The sequence below is a fragment of the Cryptomeria japonica genome, chromosome 11 (assembly GCF_030272615.1).
Source record: "Cryptomeria japonica chromosome 11, Sugi_1.0, whole genome shotgun sequence".
NCBI classification, from domain to species: Eukaryota; Viridiplantae; Streptophyta; class Pinopsida; order Cupressales; family Cupressaceae; genus Cryptomeria; species Cryptomeria japonica.
In genome coordinates, this window is record NC_081415.1 from 659,570,348 (window position 1) to 659,595,668 (window position 25,321).

Sequence of the window (25,321 nt, forward strand, 5' to 3'; positions counted from 1 at the left end):
TGTTGCAAACATGTCTAATGTTAATTACTTTGTTCATGTTTGAAAAGTATCAAAATAATATATGACTTCATGTATCAGTTGAGTGTTCAAACTCAATTTAAAATTGGAATTTAGCCTCAAACACTAATTCACCACCCCTCTCATTGTTTTCTATACTCCAATGGGAAAATGGGATTTTTTGCCAAACAAATGGTACTCTAACTGTCACAACAGATTATAATATGCCCTGAATTAAAACCAACATCAAAACACAAACACTTAAGCCAAAAAGCCTCTTGACAGAATCAAGTTGCTACCATGTACTCTGCCTTTGTAGTGGACAAAGAGACTACAGCTTGTTGCTTTCTCATCCAATTAATTGCACCACCATTCAACATGAATACATATCCAGTAGTGGATCTTTTGTTGTTAATGTCCCCTGCCCAATCAGAATCCACATATTCTTGAATGCTGACAATCCTGTGTGACACAACCAAATTCCCATGGTAACACAAAGCATACTGAGAAGTATCTCTTAGGTATCTAAACACTCTCTTCACAGTATCCCAATGTGGAATTCTTGGATTTGTCATGAACCAACTTAGTACTCCCACTGCTTGAGCAATTTTTGGCCTAGTATAGACCATTGCAAGCATTAAGCTTCCAACTGCACTTGCATAAGTTATTCTGGTCATGCCCTCCTTCTCAATAGAAGATTTTGGACAATCCTCAATAGAAAATTATGTTCCCTGCAATACTGTAACAACTATTTGCTTGCAATCTGACATATTAAACCTCTCAAGGATAGTACTAATATACTTACTCTGTCTAAGCCAAAGCTTTCTACTCTTCCCATCCCTTTTGGTTTTCATCCCCAAAATATACCTAGATGCACCTAAATCTTTCATTTCAAGACATGTTGACAACCGAGATTTTAAATCATAAATCATACCCTTATAATTCCCAATGAATGACATGTCATCCACATACAAAGAAATGATAAGTAAATGACCATTTTCTATTTTGTAATGCACACAATGATCTAATTTTGATAATACAAATGTGTCAAACCTATAGTACCACATTCTAGGTGACTATTTTAGACCATAGAGAGATTTTTCAACTTGCAAACCAAATATTATTTACCTTTTACCATAAATTACTCAAGTTGGGACATATAAATATCTTCATCCAAATTTCCATGAAGGAACATTGTCTTCACATCCATCTTCTCAATCTCAAAGTCACATGCTACTGCAAGTGACAAAAGAAATGTGATAGATGTCAACTTTTCTATATGAGAAAATATTTCTCCATAATCAATTCCCTCAACTTGGAAATAACCCTTCACAACCAACCTAGCTTTATACTTTTCCACACTGCCATCACGACCAATTTTATTTTTAAATACCCATTTGTAGCCAACTGGTTTTCTACCTTCAAGCAAGGGCACTAGATCCTAGGTTTCATTATTCTTTAGTGAATCCATTTCTTCATTCATAGCCTCCAACCAGGAATCAGAATCAAACATTTTAATTACCTCTTTCATAGTCCTAGGCTCATCAGTCTTAGTAATCAGAACACAGGCACAATTTGAATCCAGCATTGAATAGCTATACCTATGAGGTTGTCTCCTCTCCCTTGTGGGCCTCCTCAATGACTGAGGTGGAGGTTCTCATTCTTCCTCTTCATCAAAACTCTTAGACCTACTTGAGATCCCCTCACTTTTAGGTACACTTGAGGTTCACAGTTCCTCCTTTTCTGGAGTTATAGGAATTTCAACTATTTTTTCCTTTTTCTTTGTCTTTCCAAGATACAGATCTACTAAGATAGGTTTTAGTTCTCAAAAAATTACACTTTTTTTGTACAACACATTCTCAATGACTAGATTCCAAAGTTTGTATCTTTTCACACCAATGCCATAGCCAATGGAGATACACTTTACAAATTTATTTTCTAACTTGGATCTATTTACGTCAGACACATAAACATATGCCTCCCAACCAAATAAATGAATATGTGTCAGAGAGGGATTCGAATTCCAACCACGCACCATAGACTCCAGCTTCGACTAACTCACAGGGTGATGAGAAAAGGACCTCCTCTCTTCCCCACTATCTTGTTCTTCACTCATGACCTTTTGAAATCACTTGCAGGGTGGCGGGGAAGCATGTACCTTCCATTTCTTTGCTATCCTGCGTCACTCTTTCCTTCGTTCTAATCTTCTTATGGGGTGACGGGAGAGATCGAGTCTCCTTTCTCCCCACCATACCGTGACCTCATTTTCCTTTATCTTCTGACTGCCTGGGGTGAAGAAAGAATTAATTTTCTTTCTTCCCTGCCATCCTTCACAATCTCGGTGAAGGACTATGACTTTGGCTAACAGCTAGGGGTGACATACCAAAATCAAATGTTAAATCAAAATGACTTCTCTTGTTGTTTGTAAAACACGAAAAGTATTCCTCCACCTTTGGAGCTGGTTGACAAGATGAATGTTTTCCACACCAAACTACTCACTACAGAAACCAAATGCCATCTAATCAAGATTTCAACTAGTAAGTTTGAGACAACCATTCTCAATAATCCTTATCCAAGTCTTGTTCTTCCTCTCTACACTACTATTCTAAATCATATGATTTCGAAGATTATTTCTTCTTGGGGACTATCATTGAAGTTGTGATCTCATGGGTCTAGGAATTAGGGTTTTGTAAATGAATATTATGATTATTTTGAAACCCCTTTCACTAACTTGTGCCAAAGAGAACAGGGATGCCATCTTTTCTACTATTGGTTCTTCACCATTGTGATTTTGATTGTATTTTTCTCTTAAAAATACTAATGTCTCAAATTTCTTGGTGTTTTGTCGCAACTAAAAAAACTCTGGCTTCAAGTGTCAATCCTCTCCCCTATGATAGTGAAACTTCATCTTGAAACCTCCACTCCTCTCATGGGTTTTCTTGTAACAATCATTTTATCTTATTTTCTATTAAAGCACTTGCATTGACTTTCCTTTCTTACTATGGCAGTGACTATTAGACCCTATCAATGGATACTATCCATCAATATAATGATTATCCTTTGAAAAGTTTAAAACCATGATTTCCTTGTCTCTAATATTTGAAATTGATCTTCATCTTAGTGAGACTTTGTTCTTTATGCATATTTTCACTATCACTATTGATCCTTAGATTAAAATGTTACCCATTCATTGTTATCAACTCTAGGTTTGCTATCTATCAATGCTACAACAATAAATATTGCAATAATATTCATTGTCCACTATTAGTAAGTACCACCATATATTGTCTTATCCTTGTGTAATGCGCATTGTCATTCATGTGATTGTTTTGACCTTATAATGCATTATCATTTTGCAAAGGCTACTATCTAATCATTGTTCTTGGGTTTTTATTTACTTCTCTTTTACTTGTCAAGCATGCTATTGAAATCCAATCTTACAACCCATAAGCCCAACTCTCCAAAACAATGAAAGAGTCCTTTGATATCCAATAATACTCATGTTGGATCATATTCTTCTATGTTTAAAGCTCTTGAAGAATATATTGGTGTCTTACATTGATGGTATAACTTCTTTGCATAATCATGCATACATTCTTTTATATAGCTTAACATGTCTCCTTTCAATGTGAGATCATCTAATAGTGTTTGTTATTTTGCATGAAGAGAAAACAATAATATGCAAAGGAGGCAATACTCTACAATTTTTTTTCATATAATTCTACTATCTGATCCCTCTTTATTTGCAGTAATGAGAGAGAGAAGGCATAGTAGAACTCACAAATCTATTTTCCATGACCCTCCACATCCTTACAAACTATTCTACAAGAAATTTCCTTGAGATATATCCATACTATTTTCCTAAACATCTACAATCTCCAAGATTTATTTTCCTTCATTGTAGCCTCCAAAACAAGGGAAGAAGTATTGAAAAAGTGGAGGTAAACCCTAGTTGACCCCTTTTTTCTATCATTTCCCCCTAAAATTTATTCAACATGCTTCCTTTTACATGAAGGAGAGAAGTGTAACTAAGACAACAAGACAAAACACAAGGCTACACTGTGGGAATCTACCTAAGTTAATAATTGAGATTCCCTTTTATTTTTTTTATTTTGGATTTTTCAAAACTTTAAACCAAAATAAGGGAGGACAAACAAGAGGTATTTTAACATATGTTTATCCTCATTTTAAATTTGTTTGGACTCATTTTGACACCTCAAAACCTGCAAAACCCTTTTAATGAGATCTAGGACTTGCTCAAAGCCTATTTTTTACTTCAAAGCAAAAATTAGGTAACAAGTATCTTAGATAGGAGGTAATAATCATTTAACAAACATAGCCTTTAATTGTATAAGTAAAAGTGTTTCGTTTTAGCACAAAATGGTTGAAATAAGATGAATAGTTATTTAGGTGTTCATTGGGGTCTTGTATGTACTCAAATATAGACCCAAAATAATAGTTTATATGCACATATTCAATCGGAAGTAGTGAAAAAAATTGTAGCTAACTAATTAAATGAATGTTTTTCAATCAAATAAAACACTCTTTGTCCTCTAAAAGGTGTGCAAGTATTTGAGTAGTTTAGTTTTGGATAGTACTAAGATGCACAAAATATAATTAATGAATAGCATAGTCTCTAAGATTATGAGAGGATAACTGAGTCACTATCTTATGATAATAATAATAATAATAATAATAATAATAATAAAAGTCTAGGAAGATGACATTAACAAGAAGAAAGGATTTGTTCCTGAAAAATATGTACATGTATAGAGTTAGAATAAGTCATCGTAGAACCAATTCCATGAAAATTTTGTACTCTCTTAGAAATATAGACTTTTTATTTACAATTACAATATAATGTTTTTTATTGAATTAAGTAGGAAGGGCTCTAAACCCTTTACAAAAGGATAATCATAGCAATATATCTTGCTATCATCCCAAAAAAGAGAAATTACAATATATGATAATATATTTTAAATAAAAATTAACAGAAATAGGACTGATGATAAGGTTGGATTTGGTTGTGGACAAATATATTTTCCTACTCACTACCAAACAATCTCTCTGCCGTGCTTCACATGCAACTTTGACCAAACATTTTCTCTCTGCCGTGCTTGACATGCAACTTTCAAGACTTTCAAGACTTTCAATTTCTTTCATTGGTTAGAAATAATTTTAATGGTTCAATTTTAAATTTTATTTATAAATTTAGGAGTTACTAGATTTTAGACTTGTCAAATAATAAGTTGAGTGGTAGAATTCCTCAATGACTTAGGAATTACTTTATGTTATCGGTCTTAAATATAGAAAATAACAATTTAGAAGGGATGATACCAAATATATGTGAGATAATGAGTTCTTTTGAGATATTAAAATTAGGAGATAATGCACTTAGAGGATATATTACACCATCACTTGAAAAATGTATCTTTCTAAAAATCCGTGATTTGAGAAATAATAATCTACAAGTGAAAGTTGAAAATTGAGTTAAAGAATTGTAGAGTCTCCAAATTTAATACTAAAAAATGAAAAGTTTAAGGGTAAAATCTAATCATAGTTAACAAAACTACGAAATCTTCAAATTCTGGATAGGTCAAATAATAATTCTTCAAGGGTTGTTCCAAATGACCTTATGAAGTTGTCTGTAATGACAAATGAATCAAAAAACATAAAAATATTTAAACAACACCTTATAGAATATTCCTCAAAATTCAATATAGATGAAATAACAATTAGGAATAAAGGACAAGATATGGAATTTATAGAAATTTTGAGATAAGTAAAATGTCTTGACCTCTCCAATAATAGTTTATCAAATAAAATTCCTTCTAGTATTGAATCTCTCAAAGGTTTGATTATTCTCAACAATTCAAGAAATTATTTCAATGGTGAGATTCCTTAGTCTATTGGAGAAAATGATGCAATTAAGCATCAGTATTCTTTTTAAATGGCCTGGCCTTCCTTTGGAAGTTAGTTTCCCTTACGGAGCATGGTTGTGGCTTCCTCTAGTTGATCCATCATGGTGGTGGCTCGATGTTCATTCTAAAGATGTATTCATGTTATCTTTTGATGTACTTTTATATGCATGTAATTGTATCACTCCATTCTGAAGGACCTTCATGTAATTGATTTATATGTAATGTATAAATGACATTCTAGTAGTGATTTACATTGACCGGTGTTGGTATTGGCAATCTGTTATATGTTCATGAGTATTATTTTATTATTGTTGATGATTAACATATTTTGGTTTAAAGGGATATATATTTGTAGTTGTGTGAATTGGATCATTATGTTTTAAATGTTTTGTTTAGGAATGTTTTTAATTAATGCTTTCATGCCTTCATACAAGTTGTTATCATTAGATGGAGGAACCTCCTGAAAGTAATTAAATGTTAGATCTAAATGTTTCTTTATGTTATAAGTGATTTTAAAATAAAATAAAATTACTGCTTATGTTGTAATGTATGTTATTTATCTAATTCCGTGAGGTTCCTTGTGGGGGATGTTATAGACCATCGATCATAGAAGTTAGTGGATTAAATTCATATATGTAATTCCTTCAGTATAATAATCTCATCTAAAATATTATATTTATAAAATTATACATCAAATATAACAAAACAAAATTATAGGATTTGATAGATATTAAATTATCATGTCTTTTAAATTAAACTTTATTTTTGAGCTATATCTTTCTCTCTTCCTCTCTACCTATCTCTCTCCTTCTACCCCCCACTTCGCTCTCCCCATTATCTAAATATCTCTCCCTCTGCCCCCATTTCTCTCCCTTTTTCTTCATCCCTCTCTCTACCTGTCTCCATCTCTCCCTCCCTTGCTTTCTCCCTATTCTTCTATCTAGCTATCTAACTATTTCTATAGGTCTCTTCCCATCTCTCTCTCTCTCTCTCTCTCTCTCTATTTATACTTTTCTTTGTTTGTCTATCTCTTTATCACTCTCTCACTCTCCCCTGCTATATTGTTATATCTCTATCCCTCTCTCACTTTATCTCACCATCTATATATATATATATATATATATATATATATATATATATATATATATATATATATATATATATATATATATATATATATATATATATATATATATATAGGCTTATATCTCTTTGTAGATGCCTAAGATTAATTAAGTTAGCCATTTAGCATAATTAATTATATTAATTATGTCATTCCTCCTTAAAATGAATTACATTATATTTTAATTAATTTTATCACCTTAGCCTTATAATTAATTTATCAATATTAATTATATCCCGTTCTTCTTAAATTATTTCAATTCTCAACCTTAGCCAATATTTTCTTTAAATCTTGATCAGCTAATTAATTCCAATTAATTAACTAATGACTTGACTCATACAAATCACTTTCTTAATCCCCATCATTTAGTCTAATTAATCGTAACCTAATCATGGTCAATGTTTTCTTCAATTCTATATTCCTCCACTCATTCTCTCTCATCATGTCCCATCCTCCTAACTTGCGTACTTGCACTCCAATCCTTCATCAACCCACCTAATAATCACTTTCCTTAATCATTTGCAAATCCCTTATCACTTTAGGGATGAGTCAACTCTTTTCCATAAATAGATTTCCCATCTCATCTTCCAACCTTAAATGCTACCCACTTTTGTCTATCTAAGGAATTTCAATTTTCTTGAATCTCCCCATGCCCTCTCTTCCGAAGTAATTTTTAATTCCTTTATCCTTTTATTCTCCCCATGCTTCCTCGTTTTTAGAAATTTTTAATTCCCCTTGTTCTCTCTCAAGGAATTTTAAATTTCCTTCATCTCTTCCCAAGGTACTTGGGGAACTCTTCCCAATCTACTTTAGAAGTGTGGAAACAAGAAGTGCCTTTATGTAAAATCTCTTGGATCTCCCACTTTTCCTCTCAAATCCTCTCCCACTCACATCCAATCCTATCCCTCCATTCCTCTTTTATGTTGGCCATCCATTTTAGGCCCCTCCAATCTATAAATTGGAGTCTCCTCTCCTCTCATTTAATCCATCATTTTCTACATTGTAATGTTGTCTATTTGAGCCACAAAATCATCCATAGAACCCTTATTATGCCCAAATATTATCACAAGTAATCCATTTTCCATAATTCAACCCTATCTATTTATTGTGTAGTGGAGAGAAATCCACATTCCTCAATCCTAAGGATAAATTCAAGTGAATACCAAGGGCACACATTCCACTTCTCACTCAATCGAAGGAGGTGAAGAAAGAAGGTATAACAAGATTGTTTGTGTGTTTTAATGCTTTATTGTGTTTTATTTTATATTGCAAGCATTTGATCTTGCTAATCTACTTTTTCTCATCCTCATTTCCACATGCCCGGTGAGACCCCAAGTCCCTTAATTTAAGGATTTTATCAGTTTTTCTTATGAAGTCTCGCAATAGGTCTTGTTTTGCCATCCCCTCTCCGCATTGGTATTTGCGGCTGCATTTCACTATCTCTGGCAGTAAATCAATATCTTCACCTTGTAGATTTTTGGATTAACAATTTTTTTTTCAGGTTCTATACTTCACCATCTATGCCTATAGAACAACATTTGTGCCTCTTTTTTGTCATCTGCACCAATACATCACCATCTTTATTTCTCTGATAAACACCATCTGTGCCTAAAAATTGCCATCTTCGTCTTTGTTTCATCATCTCTGCTTGAATTAAATTTCCAATTAGTCCTCATCCATGCCCCATAACCAAAGGTCCTTCAAGCTCCCCAAAAAGTCAATTCACCACCAAGTCAAGAAAAAGAAGCCAAGTCTCAAGAAAATCCTAAAACATAAAAGCTTCTTGTACAAAAACTAGAAGCTCTTATTGAAATGGCTAATATTTTTGCACCGCTTTCATGATTACTTGCACAATTTCAACAACAAATTTGACAAAGAACTATTGAAAACCCACGCTTTTAAACAAAGGTTAGCATTATCCCAAAAAATCAATAGGAGTGGTTGCATCTCATTCTGCCTCCTTCTGCAACCAAAAATCACATATTGAATGTCATCCCTACCTTGGGTAACCTTTGCCTTTTCCTTGCCTTCCATTATCACTCCATTCTTCCATAACCATTTTCTTTTCCACCTTTGAGGACTTAACTCATACAACATAATCAATCCTTTTCTCCAAATTTTGACCACCAATCATCAATATTAAATGAAGGATAACACTTTGCAAATTCTGATTTAGATCTTTATCATTCATTGATACCTAATTAGTGTGGTGCTTGGTAAAGTATCTATCTTAAGTACCTTGTTTAATTAGTCCTAATCACTTGGGTTGATCCAAACCCTAAACCTTTGTCTAATCTTTCTTAGGAACTTAGCCTATCCTATTTAGGAGAAGACTTAATCATATCAAATCTTAATCCAAAGATCTGAATTTAGCCTAGCTTGGTTGTTACCTTTCTTTCTTTCGTTTGTATCGTGAATCCCTACACCCCACCTAATCCTAATCCAAGAACTTTAAGGTGCTATCCCAATCCAAATCAGTCTTGTCCTAATCCAAGGACCAACCTCTAATCCAATCTAGTAAAATCAATCCTAAATCAAATCTAAAGTTTGCTAAGTCCTACTCCTTATTTTTTCTTCATATCTAATTCTTAGCTCTTGATTAAATGCATCTATCCTATCTCAATTTATCCATCCATTCTCATCATTTTGGGTTACCCTTGTATGCTCTACACATGTTCTCAAAAAAAGATGTCCGCTCGAAGCAGTGATTTACTGAATCCCAACCTCTATGTTGATCATGATGAGCAAGTAAAGGAAGAATACATTGACCATCCTGAAAACTCTCCATGCTTGAAGACCTTCGTGGAGGATCCTTACAATCAGAAAATGATAGACAAACTCATCAAAATGGATACCAACACCTTCATAATTAAGCTTGTCAAATAGGGGGCATGATTACCCCCTAATTTTGATAGGTCCATCCTTGACACACCTATGGAAGGAGACTTTTCTTATCAGCCTCTTCTCAACCCCATTCTCAATCCACAACCTACCACCTCCACACCTACTAGTACTTCCAATCCTCCCACTTCTTGATCACCTAGATCATTTGTACCCCTCATCAATATTAGCTTGCCACCCACTAGTACCATTGCCACCTTCCTCCCTCCAATCACTTCCCAAATTCCCATCTTGTCCTATCAATACATTGGTGGTGTACTGATTGTCTCCACACAAATCATAGGATTTAACTCAAGTCAACACATTCCTAATTTTCAAAATCAACTACCTGACCTTATGAGAGAAATTCAAGACATAAAATATCTCATTAAGAACTTCAAGGACAGGACTCGCAAGAAATAATATACCTTTGAGGAAATTTCTCCTTGTCCTTATGATCCCTCCATTTTAGTGGCTCCATACCCTCTTGGTTTTGAAATGACTAAATTTGACAAGTACAAAGGCAAAGGTGACCCTAGGGAACATGTGAGGTAATTTTGTATTGATTGTCAGGAAGTCTCCTACAGTGATGTCTACCTGCAATGACTTATACATCTTCAAGATGGCATGAGTTATGTAGCAATAATAAAATCAATCCATATTTTACATATTCCTCATGTGGTGGTAGAAATAACTAACCTCTAAATCCTTTATTGAATGTTTGAATTTCATAAATGATAAGGTTAGGAAAAATAGTTATTCTAAATTTTGAGCTATGAGTTATGATTTCCACAACATTTGTCTTCAAGTTTTTACCATTCACAGTTCTATTTGATTAACATTTTATGCTCACAACCCTTCGCATTCACTTTTCACTATCTACAATCTCTTCACATTTAATTTTCAAAACTCTCAACCCATTGACATTTCATTTTTACAATCACAACTAACAACCTTTAGTTGCGAGTTGTCCACTTTGATTTTACAACCCACAACCTAGTTGTGAATTTAGATTGCACAACCTTTTACATTCAATTTTCACAACTCACAACTTTTTTTTTGTGAGTTGTGAAATTGACTTTTCGTACCTCTTAATTTTTAAAATTTTAAGAAGTGAATTTATTTAATTTAAATTTAGTTTTTTTTAAATTTATTCACTTCTTCTCGCCCTCTTTGAGAGGCTTGTCACAAATTTTGACTCTCAAGAAGGGGTTTGGACTTGAAATTTTGACTAGACATTAAGAGGGATGAGGTGACCATAACCTATAGGAATTTATTCATGATGAAGCATAAATAATGAGATTTTAATATTTTTCAAAAATAGGCTAATAAATTTGTAAATATTAAAATCTCATAAATGGTGAAGTGGGCCTTCTTGAAAATTATCCCCATAATTCTAAATGGTATGAGAAACATTTCCATGGGATAGTTTTCCTTGATGCCTTAATTTTGATGTTTTTCAGTTTTTTACCAATACATGACAAGTTTGTACATGATAGGGCTTGGAGATGATGACATTGAATTGAAACCACATAGCTACATAACTTGGAAAATTTTGACAAGTACACATTATAAACAAGGACAAGCCAAACATTAGCTTTAATGCAAAAGTTCAAAATTTGAGTGCTTGAAAATTGGGGCAACAAGTTTCAATGGATCCTAGAGGTTTGACTATTATAAGGAACTTGTATATTATGGATATGAGCCTCAGTTCCTTTGTTGGAAAAGGTCTCGTTTGAGAAAGAAGGTGGATTTCTCCTCCTCAAGGAGTTTTGAAGGTTAATATTGATGGCTCCTCCAGGGGGAATCTCAGACATTTAGGGATTGGTGGCATTAGCAAGAATAGTGTTGGGGATGTTATGTTCTTCTTTTCCATCTACAAGGGGTAATTCACTAATAACCTCATGAAGGTCCTTGTTATCTTGTATGCAGTTGAAAGAGGGTACTCCCTTGTCTAGAAAAGGAATATTTGTGAATCTAATTTACAAGTTGTGGTCAATATCTTCAATGAGTAGCTATTGGACAGGGTGACCAACAAATTGGCCCTACTGGTTAGGCAAATTTTGAGTTTGAGTTGCTCTCTAGAATTTGTTTAGTTTATTCATATTCCTAGAGAGTGGAACAAAGTGGTTGATTGCTTATCTAAGTGAGCTTCTGAGTATTTGGAGGGATGGGATGTTGGTGATTGAGGGGATTTATCTCCAGAATGTTCTCTAACTCTAGAGAAGTTAGTGGTGGAGGACAAAAATGTGTAGTTGGTTTCTTCTTTGAGATTTTCTTGATGTTTATTTCAATTAGGTTTTGGTTGACACCTTTTGGGCCTGTGGCAGTGTGCTTTATAATATTTCTTTGAGTTGAATAAAGTCTTACCCCCTCATTTTTTTTAAAAAGGTTATAAAAACATTCTTTATAATAATCTTATAACTTTATAAAAGATTTTATTTTAAACTAATTTATATTTTTAACAGTTTTTGAAATCATCATTTATTGTAATATCTAAAAAAAATCATTAATTATTTAATTATAAATTTAAATAGCTTTCATTTAACCATTAAAAGAAAAGAAGATATGTCCACTATATTATGTAGTTAGAATATTTTAATTGTTTTAAGTAATTTTTTTTTAATTAGAATTTAAAATAATACACACTATTTTAATTATATGATAATTTAATTTTATAGTTATAACATATATAAAATATAATTCAAATCTACTATCATAGATATATTAATTGCGTCTATTTAAAAGATGGTTGAGATGTCAATGGGCCCTTGGTCTACTGGTGAAGTTGAATGGCTCCAAATGAGCCCACCAGGGATCAAGTCTTACTAAGTGCAAGGCTCTGACGTCATAAGGGATGAGATCAGGATCGTGCCCTAGGCGAATTTGGTGGAATGGATACCCCTCATCCCTTGGCTCTTAGCGAAAGAGGTTCAACCTATTGGCTCGTGCCCCGTGTCGGGTGGCAAAAAATAATTTGTGAAGGCCCTCGTTGGGCTGGTAGCTCTTAGGCTTCATACCCTTGCTGGGTTGTTGTGCTCGTAGGTTTGGACCTCCATCAAAAAATAAAGGTGGTTGAGATGCTAATTTAGATGCATCTCTCGATGTCTTTTTTGTCTTTTAGATAGATGTAATTAAGACATCAATACTATTTTTGATACATATCATATATCTATTCAACAATTCTCAATTATTATTTATTTAATTGTGTAGAGAATATCATAACATTTTTATAAACATGAAATATTATAAAATAATATTCTATATTATTAAACTATCATTTTTTAAAATCATGAAAATATATTGTATCGACTTAAGTTTTCACCTCAAAAGTAACCTACAACTTGTTAGTCCATCATGAAAATATAAAACTATAGGAACTCAAGCTTCACCCATTGAAACAACATGAAATAAAGAAAAATAAAATGATCATACCTTCATGTATTATGTCTCATTGTGTCCTAACCCCATTGTTCTTGGTTGTAGATGATTTTTTCTCAGACAAGCACTGGTAGCTTCCAAGATGGCAAGTGTGGAATGGACTGATAAATGATATGATATGCAAAGCTATGCTATGAAAATGATTTATGCTAATTTACTCAAAACTCTAAAATGCTTAGACAAATGAACTCATAGTTGCAAAGATTAAGACTCCTAACTAACTATAAGATTAACTATTAGTTTCAAAAATGGCTTAGGAGACCTCCATTTATAGAGTTTTGAGTGCATAAGCTTAGGTGGTAGAGATCAATGGTCATGATTATATCTTGTTTTTTTATGGCTATGAGCAATAGGCTAAAGGTTGAGAGAAAGAGGGAATGAGAAGACAAGTGTCACTCATCTCACCTTGACTGAGGGGAAGACTAAGAGAATCTAAGATTGGTTGGAGAATATTTAGTAATGGAGGGACAAGTGGAGACGAACTAGGGTTAGGTGGACAAAACCTCCTCCAAGAATATAGGAGTGTTGGAGCAAAAATATGGAGGTTTCAAAGATTTTGTTCATGTACACATTTTATTCATGAATATGGAAGTTGGAGATAAGTGGCTCATAAATGATTTATTTTTATTGATTTAAATTAGCCACATGATGGATGAGTTGGCAAAGGTGGAGATGATGTGGAGATGAGGTGAGTTGGAAAGTTTTAATTAAATAATTATGAAATTATTTAATAATGGAACTATAGGATAGTGAATAGTGCACATATGTGATAAGGGATGATAATTAAATTTAAATATTTAATTATTGGATTAGAAGAAAGAGGGATAATAGATTAATTAATTAAATGTTTCAACTCAATTAATTAATAGAAGAATATTAAATACTAATGAATTAAATAAACTAATCTCTTAAAATTAATCATTTAATAGAAATTAAATAAATACAAAAATATTTATTTAATTGTTCATAGCCAACTTTATGTGTATACATATATTTTTTAAAAACAATAAATATTTTTCAAGTTAAAATGAAGATCACATTAATTATAGACAATTTTGAACTTATAAAAGAAAAAATAAATGTGTAAGTGAAAATCTATTCATCTATCATGTGTAAAGAAGTAATAAACTTTCACTTAAAAAAAATTCTTGAAAAGATGTATATTAATATACGAGTAAAATAATATAATATTTAAATAATAATAATAATTAAGAATTAGGTTAAGGATTAAGCTTTATTTAAAATAAGCACTACCATTTATGGGATAGTTGTCGTTTGTTATATCAAAAGAGAACATACAAATCTCATGATATCGACCATCACCATTTTCCATTACTAAGATGTACACCATTGCAATAATTGAACACATCACCTAACAAAGAAAATGACCAAAGCAAATAAATACCCTCACACAAAGACTTGAATGAGCTTCCAAACTATTCCTCAAACCCCTCTTTCATAGCATTATTTGTCGGATTTGGAAGGAAAAGCTCACTCCACCTTTCGAGGAGCTTATCATCCCCCCCTTAATTATGACATCCCAAAACTCTGCTGACAGCCCATTATTGATCTTCCAAGAAAAGTGCTCTGTGATAATCGATCTGCATTTCCACATGAACTTTGAAACAGCAGAACCCCAGGTCGAAATTGTCATTATTTATTATCATATGTGACCAGACACCAAGAAAACACATCCACACAACTACCACATATTAAATTGACATCTTAATCAAAGCTCCCATTTCGGCACAGGCAGTGAGGACGCTGGCAAGGGTTGATATGCCTGTAGATTGCATTTGCTTGAAAGTTTCTAAAGCTTTTCAACAAACCCATTTTCTGCATATCTTGCAATCATAACATACCATGAGATATTTTTAGGCATTCGACCAAGCAGTTCACATACCCGTCTTTGCATCTACATTTTGCATACATGTCCACCAGAGCATTTCCATTTCTGAATACAGTATCTCTTTAATCTCCTATCCTTGGTTCTTTTAGCCCATTTACTCCTGCAGCGCAACAACTTTGAGATTTGCAAAGGGAGCTATTTATTTTGTTCTTTTCCCTTTCTTGTTTTTGGAAGGCAGTAAAAATGGTTTTGGGCATTTTGGGGTTGTTGCTGCTGCTGCCCATTATCTGCTGCTCTGCATGTTTAGAAAAGGAAAGAATCGCTCTCCTCGATTTCAAGCAAGGTATTAACTTCACTTTTTACAGAGAATTCGATAGTAGCCCACCACTTGAATCGTGGAGAGGGTTGAACTGCTGCGCTTGGGAAGGAGTGCGTTGCCACCCACGCACTCGCCATGTGCTCTCACTGAATATGGATGTCACCTTCGATCTCACTCCAACTCCTGCATTCCAACTCCTGCAACAATTGGACCTCTCTGGCAATCTCTTCAACTCTCTTTCCATCCCTCCACAAATTGGAGAGCTGAAGAGATTGAAGTATCTGAGCTTGCGAGGATGTGAATTCACTGGCCAAATTCCAAGAGAATTGACCAAACTGCAACAATTGGAGCACTTGGACCTGAGTTTTAATAATCTCCATGGTGTCATTCCAAGAGAATTGACTAAACTGCAGCAATTGGAGCACTTGGAAAATTTGACTCGCAAGTTTGACTGAACATTTTCTCGTGGATTGATTTTAAAGATGAACTTTCGTGGTGGGAACGACTTGGAAAATTCTTCACTGCAGTGCGATTTGAATGCCCTATAAATCTGCCTAACCCATTTCATTCATTCATTCAAAGAAAAGAGAAGCCAATTTTGAGATTTGCAAAGGGCGCTTTTTATTTTGTTCTGAGATAATATCTTTTCCCTTTCTTGTTTTTGGAAGGCAGTAAAAATGGTTTTGGGCATTTTGGGGTTGTTGCTGCTGCTGCCCATTATCTGCTGCTCTGCATGTTTAGAAAAGGAAAGAATCGCTCTCCTCGATTTCAAGCAAGGTATTAACTTCACTTTTTACAAAGAATTCAATATTAGCCCACCACTTGAATCGTGGAGAGGCTTCAACTGCTGTGCTTGGGAAGGAGTGATCAGAAGAAAATTTGAATTATATTTTTTTTAGTTTAGTTTGTCTATATGTTAGTATTTTGCATTTTTGAAGGTCTTAAGGGCATTTTTAGCCCCTGGCATTGGCGAAAAGAGCATGTCCAATGCATGCTCTTTCAAAATTTCATCTACATCTCTTGGAGACCTTTCCAACGAGATCAATGGCTCGTAATTTCGAGTCTCATGCAGAAAGTTATGTCTAGTTGAAGTTAGGATAAAATTTTATATAGTTTTTTTTTTAAATTTCGTAGTTTTTAGATTTTATTATGTAATGAATAAATGTGACTGTTGGACTTCGATTCTCAAGAGGTTCTTGTGACTCTTGGAATCTCATGAGCTACTATATTTTGGATTTTCGAATGGAATAGACCACTTTTTGGTTTGCTTCAATTCTATGATTTCTGGTTCTTGTAAACAGAATTTACAATACCGTAGGTTCTCACTCAAGTGTTGTCATCTGAATCCATAATTTGGATTAGTGGTATCAGAGCAAGTTCACTCTTGTATGTCATGTCACACGCGATCAACATATCAAAGATTGGGCTTGGAAAAAAGGAATCCTTCAGATTACCTTCCTTTGAGACGCACACGATCGCAGACGGCTAAGTTGCAGATAGATGATGATATTAAAACATTAGTTGAAGATGCACTAGCAAAACAACATGAAGAAATGATGGAGTAGTTCAAGCAAATGCTGGAAAGTCGTGGGTCACAACCAAACCCACCATTCTCAGGGCATACACCATTCAAGGTGCAAGTGAATTTCGATATACCCACATTCCAAGGAAAGATCGATGTAGATGTTGTTGATGATTGGGTTTCAAAACTGGAAAGATATTTCTCTGTCAATCAGTTTTTCACATGAAGAGAATATAACTTTCACTCTCCTGAAAGCTGAAAACCACGTGAAAGATTTGTGGGAAGCAAAGTTAGCATCCAAGGCAACAAAAAATGGCAGCACTTTTATTTTTGATCAAAAACCCACATGGGGAGAATTCATGGAGCACATAAAGGAAGAATATTTTCCTATTGACACATATGAACATAAATATATGCAGTGGCAATTGCTTCGATAGAAGAAGGACCAAACTGTTCAGGAATATACTAATATGTTTCATGCCTTAACAGTAAAGCTTGGCATTAGAGATTCTGAGAAGCACCAAGTATTAAAATATCAGAGTGGACTCCATAGGTACATCCAAACCGAAATGGAATTCTTGAACATAGAGACTTTACCTAGTCCATATAAATTTGCTACCAAAATTGAGGAGAAATTCAAACAGAAAGGAAGGAGAGACAATTTCACAAACAACAGATGGAAGAGTGAAGGTGGCAAAACTATATGGAAACAAACCTCTAAGGAACCCTCTCCCAATTCACCCACAAAAAAGACATGGAGTATGAAGAAGACATAAGAAAACGGTATGTGGTGTGAATTCCATAAGAGTCCCTCACATAATACAAAAGATTGCAGAATCATCAAAAGCTTAATGATGGAGACGCATGAAGACAAGGCAGAATCTAAGGTGGCAAAAACATGCACAGAAGGAAATCATGAACAGGTCATTGAGGCTGATCCATATGCCACGGTAGCTACTACAAGGATATTGCCCCAGGAGGATGAGGAGAGATTGTTCCATTCATAAATGTGGGTCAGAGGAAAAGCCCTGCACTTTATTGTTGATAGCGGAAGTCAAAAGAACCTAATATTAGCAGAGACTGTGAAGAGACTGAATCTGAAAACAACAACCCACCCACAACCCTATTCAATGGGATGGGTTAGTCAAGGAAGAGATATCCAGGTGCACAAGTAGTGTCGCCTTTCATACTCCATAAAGCCTTTCAAAGATGAGGTAATTTGTGATGTGGCTCCCTTAGATGTTTGTGATGTTCTGTTAGGACAACCATATATGTACCAGTGACATGGTGTTTATGAGTCTAGGCCTCGTAGCATGACCATCAGATTATGTGAGCAAAAATACCGAATACCAGAGGTAAGCCCTGCATACACTACCACTTTGATTAGTGCCAAGCAATGTAAGATGTTAGTTGCCAAAACGGGAACATTCATTTTATTGATGATTCATTCTGAAGAAGCAAGGAAATCTGTTTATAATTCCCACACCATCACAAACACCACAACACTGCAGAAAAAAGCAATGGATCAAATTTTGATGAAATATGACAATTTGTTTAAGTTACCAACTGGGGTACCTACACACTGCCAAGTGAGACATACTATTGATTTGATACCAGGAACTCCATTACCTAATGAACCAGTCTACCATAGGTCAGTATTAGAGAATAATGAGATTAAGAGGCAAATACAAGAATTGATTGAAAAGGGACATATTCGTCCAAGTGCATCACCCTATGGCAGCCCCATTGTTCTAGCAAAGAAAAAGGATGGAACCTGGAGACTTTGTATTGACTATAGGGCCTTGAATAAAATTTCAGTCAAAAATAGGTATCCACTTCCCTGGATAGATGACCTCTTGGACCAGCTTAGAGGGGCCCGATTCTTTACCAAAATTGATTTGAAATCAGGGTACCATCAAGTACCAGTTGAATCAATAGATGTGTGGAAGACAACGTTCAAATCTAAAGAGGGATTGTTTGAATGGCTAGTGATGCCTTTCAGTCTAACAAATGCTCCAGCAACATTCATGAGAATGATGAATGATATACTTAGACCATTCATTGATTCCTTCATGGTGGTATATCTGGATGACATACTCATCTTCAGCAAAACATGGGAGGAACATTTGCAACATGTGGAAAAAATCCTCTCAACCTTACAAGAACATGTGCTTTATGCAAACAAAGAAAACTGCTCCTTTGGTATGCAGAGTATTAGATACTTAGGATATGTTATTGACAATGAGGGTGTCCATGTTGATCCAGAGAAGATACAGGTGATTAAGGACTGGCCGTCTCCTAGAAATCTCACAGAGTTACAAAGTTTCCTTGGGTTGGCAAACTTTTATCATAGATTTGTGTTGGGATTTTCCCATCTGTCTTGGCCTCTAAATCAGTCACTGAGGGGGGGAGACACAAGCAAAGTTTAAATGGACAAGTGCTCAACAAGAAGCATTCGAGGGGCTAAAATAAAGGTTATGTTCTGCACTAGTTTTATCTCTTCCTGACCTACAACAGTCATTTGAAATACAAACAGATGCATCAAAATATGCTCTAGGGGCAGTCCTCATGCAACGTGGTCATCCAGTTGCATATCACAGTCAGACCTTTTCTGATATAGTGCGTTGATATGCTACTTACGAAAAGGAACTGTATGCTATTGTTCAAGCCTGTAAGCAGTGGAAACATTACATTCTGGGTAAGGAGACTGTCATCCACACAGATCAATAACCCCTCCAATTTTTACAAACATAAGGGAAGTTGCAGAATGATCGACATCAACGATGGTCAGCATATCTTCAACAATTTCACCTCAATATTCGCCATAAGAAGGGAAGTACTAACAAAGTAGCAGACTGCTTGAGCAGGCCTCCAATTGGAGCCATAAGTATGGTTTTGAACTCATCTGGTCATCAAACTGAAGCCTAGGATTGCTTGTATGAGAACGATGTTGAATTTGCAGATGTTTATAATCAATTAGTGAAGGGACATTAAGTGAATGATTTCTATTTGCAGGATGGAATGCTTTATCACCTTGGCCAAATCTGTGTGCCCAATGCAGAATGCAAAAAGTTGATATGGGAAGCTCACTATAGTAAGGTTGTTGGTCACTTTGGTATAGGTAAGACTACTGCTATACTTCAGACATATTTCTATTGGCCAAAATTATGGAATGATGTTATTTCATATATTCAAGCCTGTACCGCATGTGCTATTGCTAAGCCTGCCAATCGTAAACTTGGGTTGTACTCACCACTTCCTATTCCTAAAAAACCTTGGCACTCAGTTTCTATGGACTTTATGTCTAGTCTTCCTACCACCAAAAGAGGCCATGATTGTGTGTATGTTGTGGTAGATAGGTTCTCGAAAATGGCAGTAATAGTGGCATGTAAAAAAACCATTTCTGCACAAGACACTGCAAAGCTATTGAATACATTTGGGTTCATTTTGGTCTGTCGAATACCATTATCTCAGATAGAGACAACAGGTTTCTTAGTAAGTTCTGGTCTACACTGTGGGAAAAGATGGACACAAAATTGACAAAGTCTACTGCTTTCCACCCTCAAACAGATGGCCAAAAATAGGTAGTGAATCGGATGATCATACACATCCTACGAATGTACCACTCAAAACATCCCCGCACATGGGATGAAAGTCTTCCATATGTTCAACATAGCTACAACAGGGCAATTCACAGTTCAACTGGCCACAACCCATTTGAGGTTTGCCTTGGTTATCAGCCACTTTCACCCATGGACGTTGCCATACCACTTATTCAACCTGATTTGGTTCCACATGTTGGTAAGGAGGAAGATAAGGCAACCCAGTTCATCGATAGAATTCATCATCTACAACAAGTTCATGAAATTTTGGAACACACCAATAAGAAGTATAAGGAGAGACATGATGAGCATCGTACTCCTCATAATTTCCAAGTTGGGGACAAGGTGTGGTTGCATATCTAGAAGGAACGATTGTAGGGTGCCAATAGGAAGCTTCGTCCTCTGCGTTATGGGCCATACACCATCATCAAGCAAGTTGGTCATAATGCTTTTGAGCTTAATTTACCTCCATTTTTCGGTCTTCATCCAGTCTTCAATGTGGAACTCTTGAAGCCATATTTTCCTCCACTATTAGATGTTGCAGATGTGGCAGAAACAATCTCCACTACAAAATTGAATCCAAATGTAGCTACCCCATTCCAATGCGATCAGATTGTGGACACCATGGTGAAAACACTCAAACAACAGCAGATTTACTTGTACAAAGTGGTTCGAGCAGGGCAGATTGCTCAACAAGGAAAGTGGTTTACCAGAGAGCAGTTTCAAGACCATTTTCCTCATCTCATTCAAAGTGTTGATGCAATGGGGCCCATTTCTTTCCAAGGGGGAAGTAATGATCGAAAGAAAATTTGAATTATATTTTTTTTTAGTTTAGTTTGTCTATATGTTAGTATTTTGCATTTTTGAAGGTCTTAAGGGCATTTTTAACCACTGCCACTGGTGAAAAGAGCATGAATAGCACATGCTCTTTCAAATCCTCATCTACATCTCTTGGAGACCTTTCCAACAAGAACAACGACTCGTAATTTTGAGTCTCGTACAAAAAGTTATGTCTAGTTGAAGTTAGGATAAAATTTTATATAGTTTTCTTGAAAATTTCATAGTTTTTAGATTTTATTATGTAATGAATAAATGTGACTATTGGACTTCAATTCTCAAGAGGTTCTTGTGACTCTTGGAATCTCATGAACTACTATATTTTGGATTTTTGAATGGAATAGATCACTTTTTGGCTTGCTTCAATTCTATGATTTCTAGTTCTTGTAAACAGAATTTACAATACCGCAGGTTCTCACTCAGGTGTTGTCATCCGAATCCATAATTCAGATCAAGGAGTGCGTTTCCACCCACGCACTCGCCATGTCCTCACCTTCGACCTCACTGACTATTTTATTCAATGGAGTGAGATTCGAGGGGGACTATTCCAACTCCTGCATTTGGAGCACTTGGACCTCTCATACAATTCCTTCAACTCTCTTTCCATCCCTCCACAAGTTGGGGAGCTAAGGAGATTGAAGTATCTGAGCTTGCGAGGATGTGAATTCACTGGCCAAATTCCAAGAGAATTGACTAAACTGCAGCAATTGGAGCACTTGAACCTAGGTGAAAATAATCTTCATGGTGCCATTCCAAGGGAGATTGGTAACATGTCTAGCTTGAAATACCTTCACTTCTCTGTGAATAATGATTTGCAGAGCAACAAGTTGGAGGAGGCTATAACACATTTGAGAGGGTTGGAGCAGCTTAGATTGGGCTATGTGAATTTCAGTATGGCAGGAGATAGTTGGGTGGGGAATATTGCTTCTCTCACCAATTTGACTACGCTTTACATGTACGGTTGTGGACTAACAGGAGAAATTCCTCCCTCCTTTGCAAATCTCTCACAGCTTCAAGGGTTGGCCCTTTCAACAAACTCATTAAGAGGTAACATTCCTTCCTTTGTTGGAGCTCTCCCTCTGGTGGGTCTATCTCTGTCTGACAACAAATTAAATGGCAGTATTCCATCTACTCTAGGTGATATCTCAGCCCTACGTTATCTTGAAATGGAGAATAACTGTTTTAGTGGTCCAATCCCAATTTCCTTTGCTAAGCTATCCAATCTAGAGTATCTTGACTTGGCCAACAATAGCTTAAATGGAACCTTTTCATATTTTATTTTAAATAATTGCCTCAAACTCACTCTAGTGGATCTCTCAAGTAATATGTTGACCGTAAAAATTAGTGCTTCCACCATTCCTAACTTTCAACTTGAGTATTTAGGGTTGCGTCAATGTAAGATTACAGGAAATTTCCCCGCATTTATTTCAACTCAATATTTCATTGAGCACTTAGATTTTTCGAACAACTCTCTTAGTGGTTCTATTCCGAATTGGCTTTGGGAACTCACACCTCTTCAATTTCTTTCATTGGCTAGAAATAATTTTAGTGGCTATTTTAAATTTCAAATATAAAATGGAGATGCTGGAAATTTTAGACTTGTCAAATAATAAGTTGAGTGGTGGCATTCCCCAATATCTTAAGAATTATTCAAGATAATCTATCTTAAATCTAGAGAATAATAACTTAGAAGGGATTATACCAAATCTATGTGAGAGATTGCATTCTCTTGAGATATTAAAATTAGGAGATAATGCACTTAGAGGGCATATTACATCATCACTTGAAAAATGTAGCTCTCTAAAAATCCTTGATTTGAGAAATAAATTTTTACAAGGGAACATTGAGAATTGGATTAAAGACTTGTCAAGTATCCAAATTTTAATACTCAGAAATAATAAGTTTAATGGTAAAATCCCATTGCATTTAACAAAACAACAAAATCTTCAAATTTTGGATATGTCAAACAATAAATTTTTAGGGGCTATTCCAAATGACCTTATGAAGTTACTTGTAATGGCAAATGAATCAGAAAACACAAAAATATTTGAACAAGGACTTCCTATAGACTCCACATTCCATGTAGATGAAATAACAATTAAGAATAAAGGACAAGATTTAGAGTATAAGACGATTTTGAGATTAGTGAAATGTCTTGACCTCTCCAATAATAGTCTATCAGGTATCGTTCCTTGGAATATTGGATCTCTCAAAGGTTTGATTATTCTTAACATTTCAAGAAATCATTTCAATGGCGAGATTCCTATATCTATTGGAGAGATGACAATATTGCAATCGCTTGATCTTTCACAAAATAATCTATTTGGGGCTATTCCTACTGAGTTGCACCTTCTCACATCCTTAAGCTACTTTGATGTATCCTATAATAACTTGTCAGGGCTCATACCACAAGGAGCACAAATGGCGACATTTGATTCTAGATACTTTTCCAACAATTCAGGCTTATGTGGATTTCAAGTCAATACATCATGCTCAAGGGGTCATCCTAATTTTCCAAAGGCACATGAGACTAACAAAGATCTAGATGATGATATATGGTGGAACATGGGAATGGCTACAGGATATGTAATCAGCTTTTCAATTGTAATGGGAATGTTGTGGCTCAATAAAACATGGAGTGCCACATGCTCCAAATTTATGGATGCCATTATTATTTCTATATTTGAAACATTGAGAGGGAAGTTGTAATCTACAAGGTATGGTCCTATATGTTCTACTTTTGATCATAAAAGATCATTTTTGACATGTATTGTCATATTTTCAAGTTGTGACATGTAAAATACATGGGATGATACTTATTATGGAATGTATGAGAAAATAAATTTTATCCATATTGTGTGTTAAATTTTATAAATTTTAGCTATGTATTATTCAAGTACTTGTGTTTTGTAACTTGAGGTTTACCAATAAATTTTCATGTGGAGTTGAATTGGGGATTAATGTTGATCATATATCCTTTCTTTTGGTGTCATTGTCTAGTGGCGATACTAGATTTGAAACAAAGTTAGTAGAGAGTTATTTTTGATACTTTGTATGTAACAATACCTTCTTGTTTTGTTTTTCTAATTTCTTCTGCATATTAATGTTAAGAGTTTCTAAGAGTAAGAATTGATAAAACTTGATACATCTATGTTAATAAATAAGATTGACAAATAAATATAAAAAATCATGCACTATATATAACTTATATTCAATATAAAAATAATAATACATCTATAATATAACACAATTATTTACCCTAGGAAACCTTTTTAATTCAAATCGACAAAAATAACACTTATTTGCTCTACTAACTCAATTGGTCACATTAAAATTAGTCTTTTCTTTCTTGAGTTTAGACATAATTAATATGTACACATTTGATACGAAAACGTACTAAATGATATTACAAAATAGTAGGTATAAGAACATCATCAAACAACTCATCATATCCCAAGGAGATCCAACATGATTTGTCTCATTTCATTCTTGAAACATAGCCTTTGGACATGCCAAATATGGTAAGGTGTAGATCATGCAAAGTATACAACACATATCCATCAAATTTCCCACTTTTTTTGTTAAAAGATTGCAAGACACATAAACTATATAAATGAAGAAAAACAATTGTCTCTATTTATATATTATTGAAGAAATATATATGATTTATAAAGCCTCTAAGAGAACTAATAGATTCCTAAAATCTAGATCTAGTTAAGTTTCCTAGCTATCAAATCAAAGCTAATAATTATTAAATTAAAGCTAACACTATCAACTCTCTAAAAATTTATTAAATGTATGGCCATTAACTATAACACTCCCCTTGATGA

General features: G+C 34.6%; 2 protein-coding genes across 2 annotated transcripts; one reads left to right on the plus strand and one right to left on the minus strand.

The window, feature by feature from the left end:
• Nucleotides 1–284: 284 nt before the first annotated feature.
• LOC131065100 (secreted RxLR effector protein 161-like) lies at nucleotides 285–674 on the minus strand. Its single transcript, XM_057999503.2, has one exon. It carries the CDS (start codon nucleotides 672–674, stop codon nucleotides 285–287), a length of 390 nt encoding a protein of 129 aa, XP_057855486.2.
• A 14,780-nt stretch (nucleotides 675–15,454) lies between these two features.
• On the plus strand, nucleotides 15,455–15,985 carry LOC131860387 (LRR receptor-like serine/threonine-protein kinase SIK1). The gene has a single exon (XM_059214793.1). It carries the CDS (start codon nucleotides 15,455–15,457, stop codon nucleotides 15,983–15,985), a length of 531 nt encoding a protein of 176 aa, XP_059070776.1.
• Nucleotides 15,986–25,321: the final 9,336 nt, after the last annotated feature.

Coding starts and splice junctions, on each gene's coding strand:
- LOC131065100 (XM_057999503.2), bottom strand. CDS start 674: ATGACCAGAATAACTTATGCAAGTGCAGTTGGAAGCTTAATGCTTGCA.
- LOC131860387 (XM_059214793.1), top strand. CDS start 15,455: ATGGTTTTGGGCATTTTGGGGTTGTTGCTGCTGCTGCCCATTATCTGC.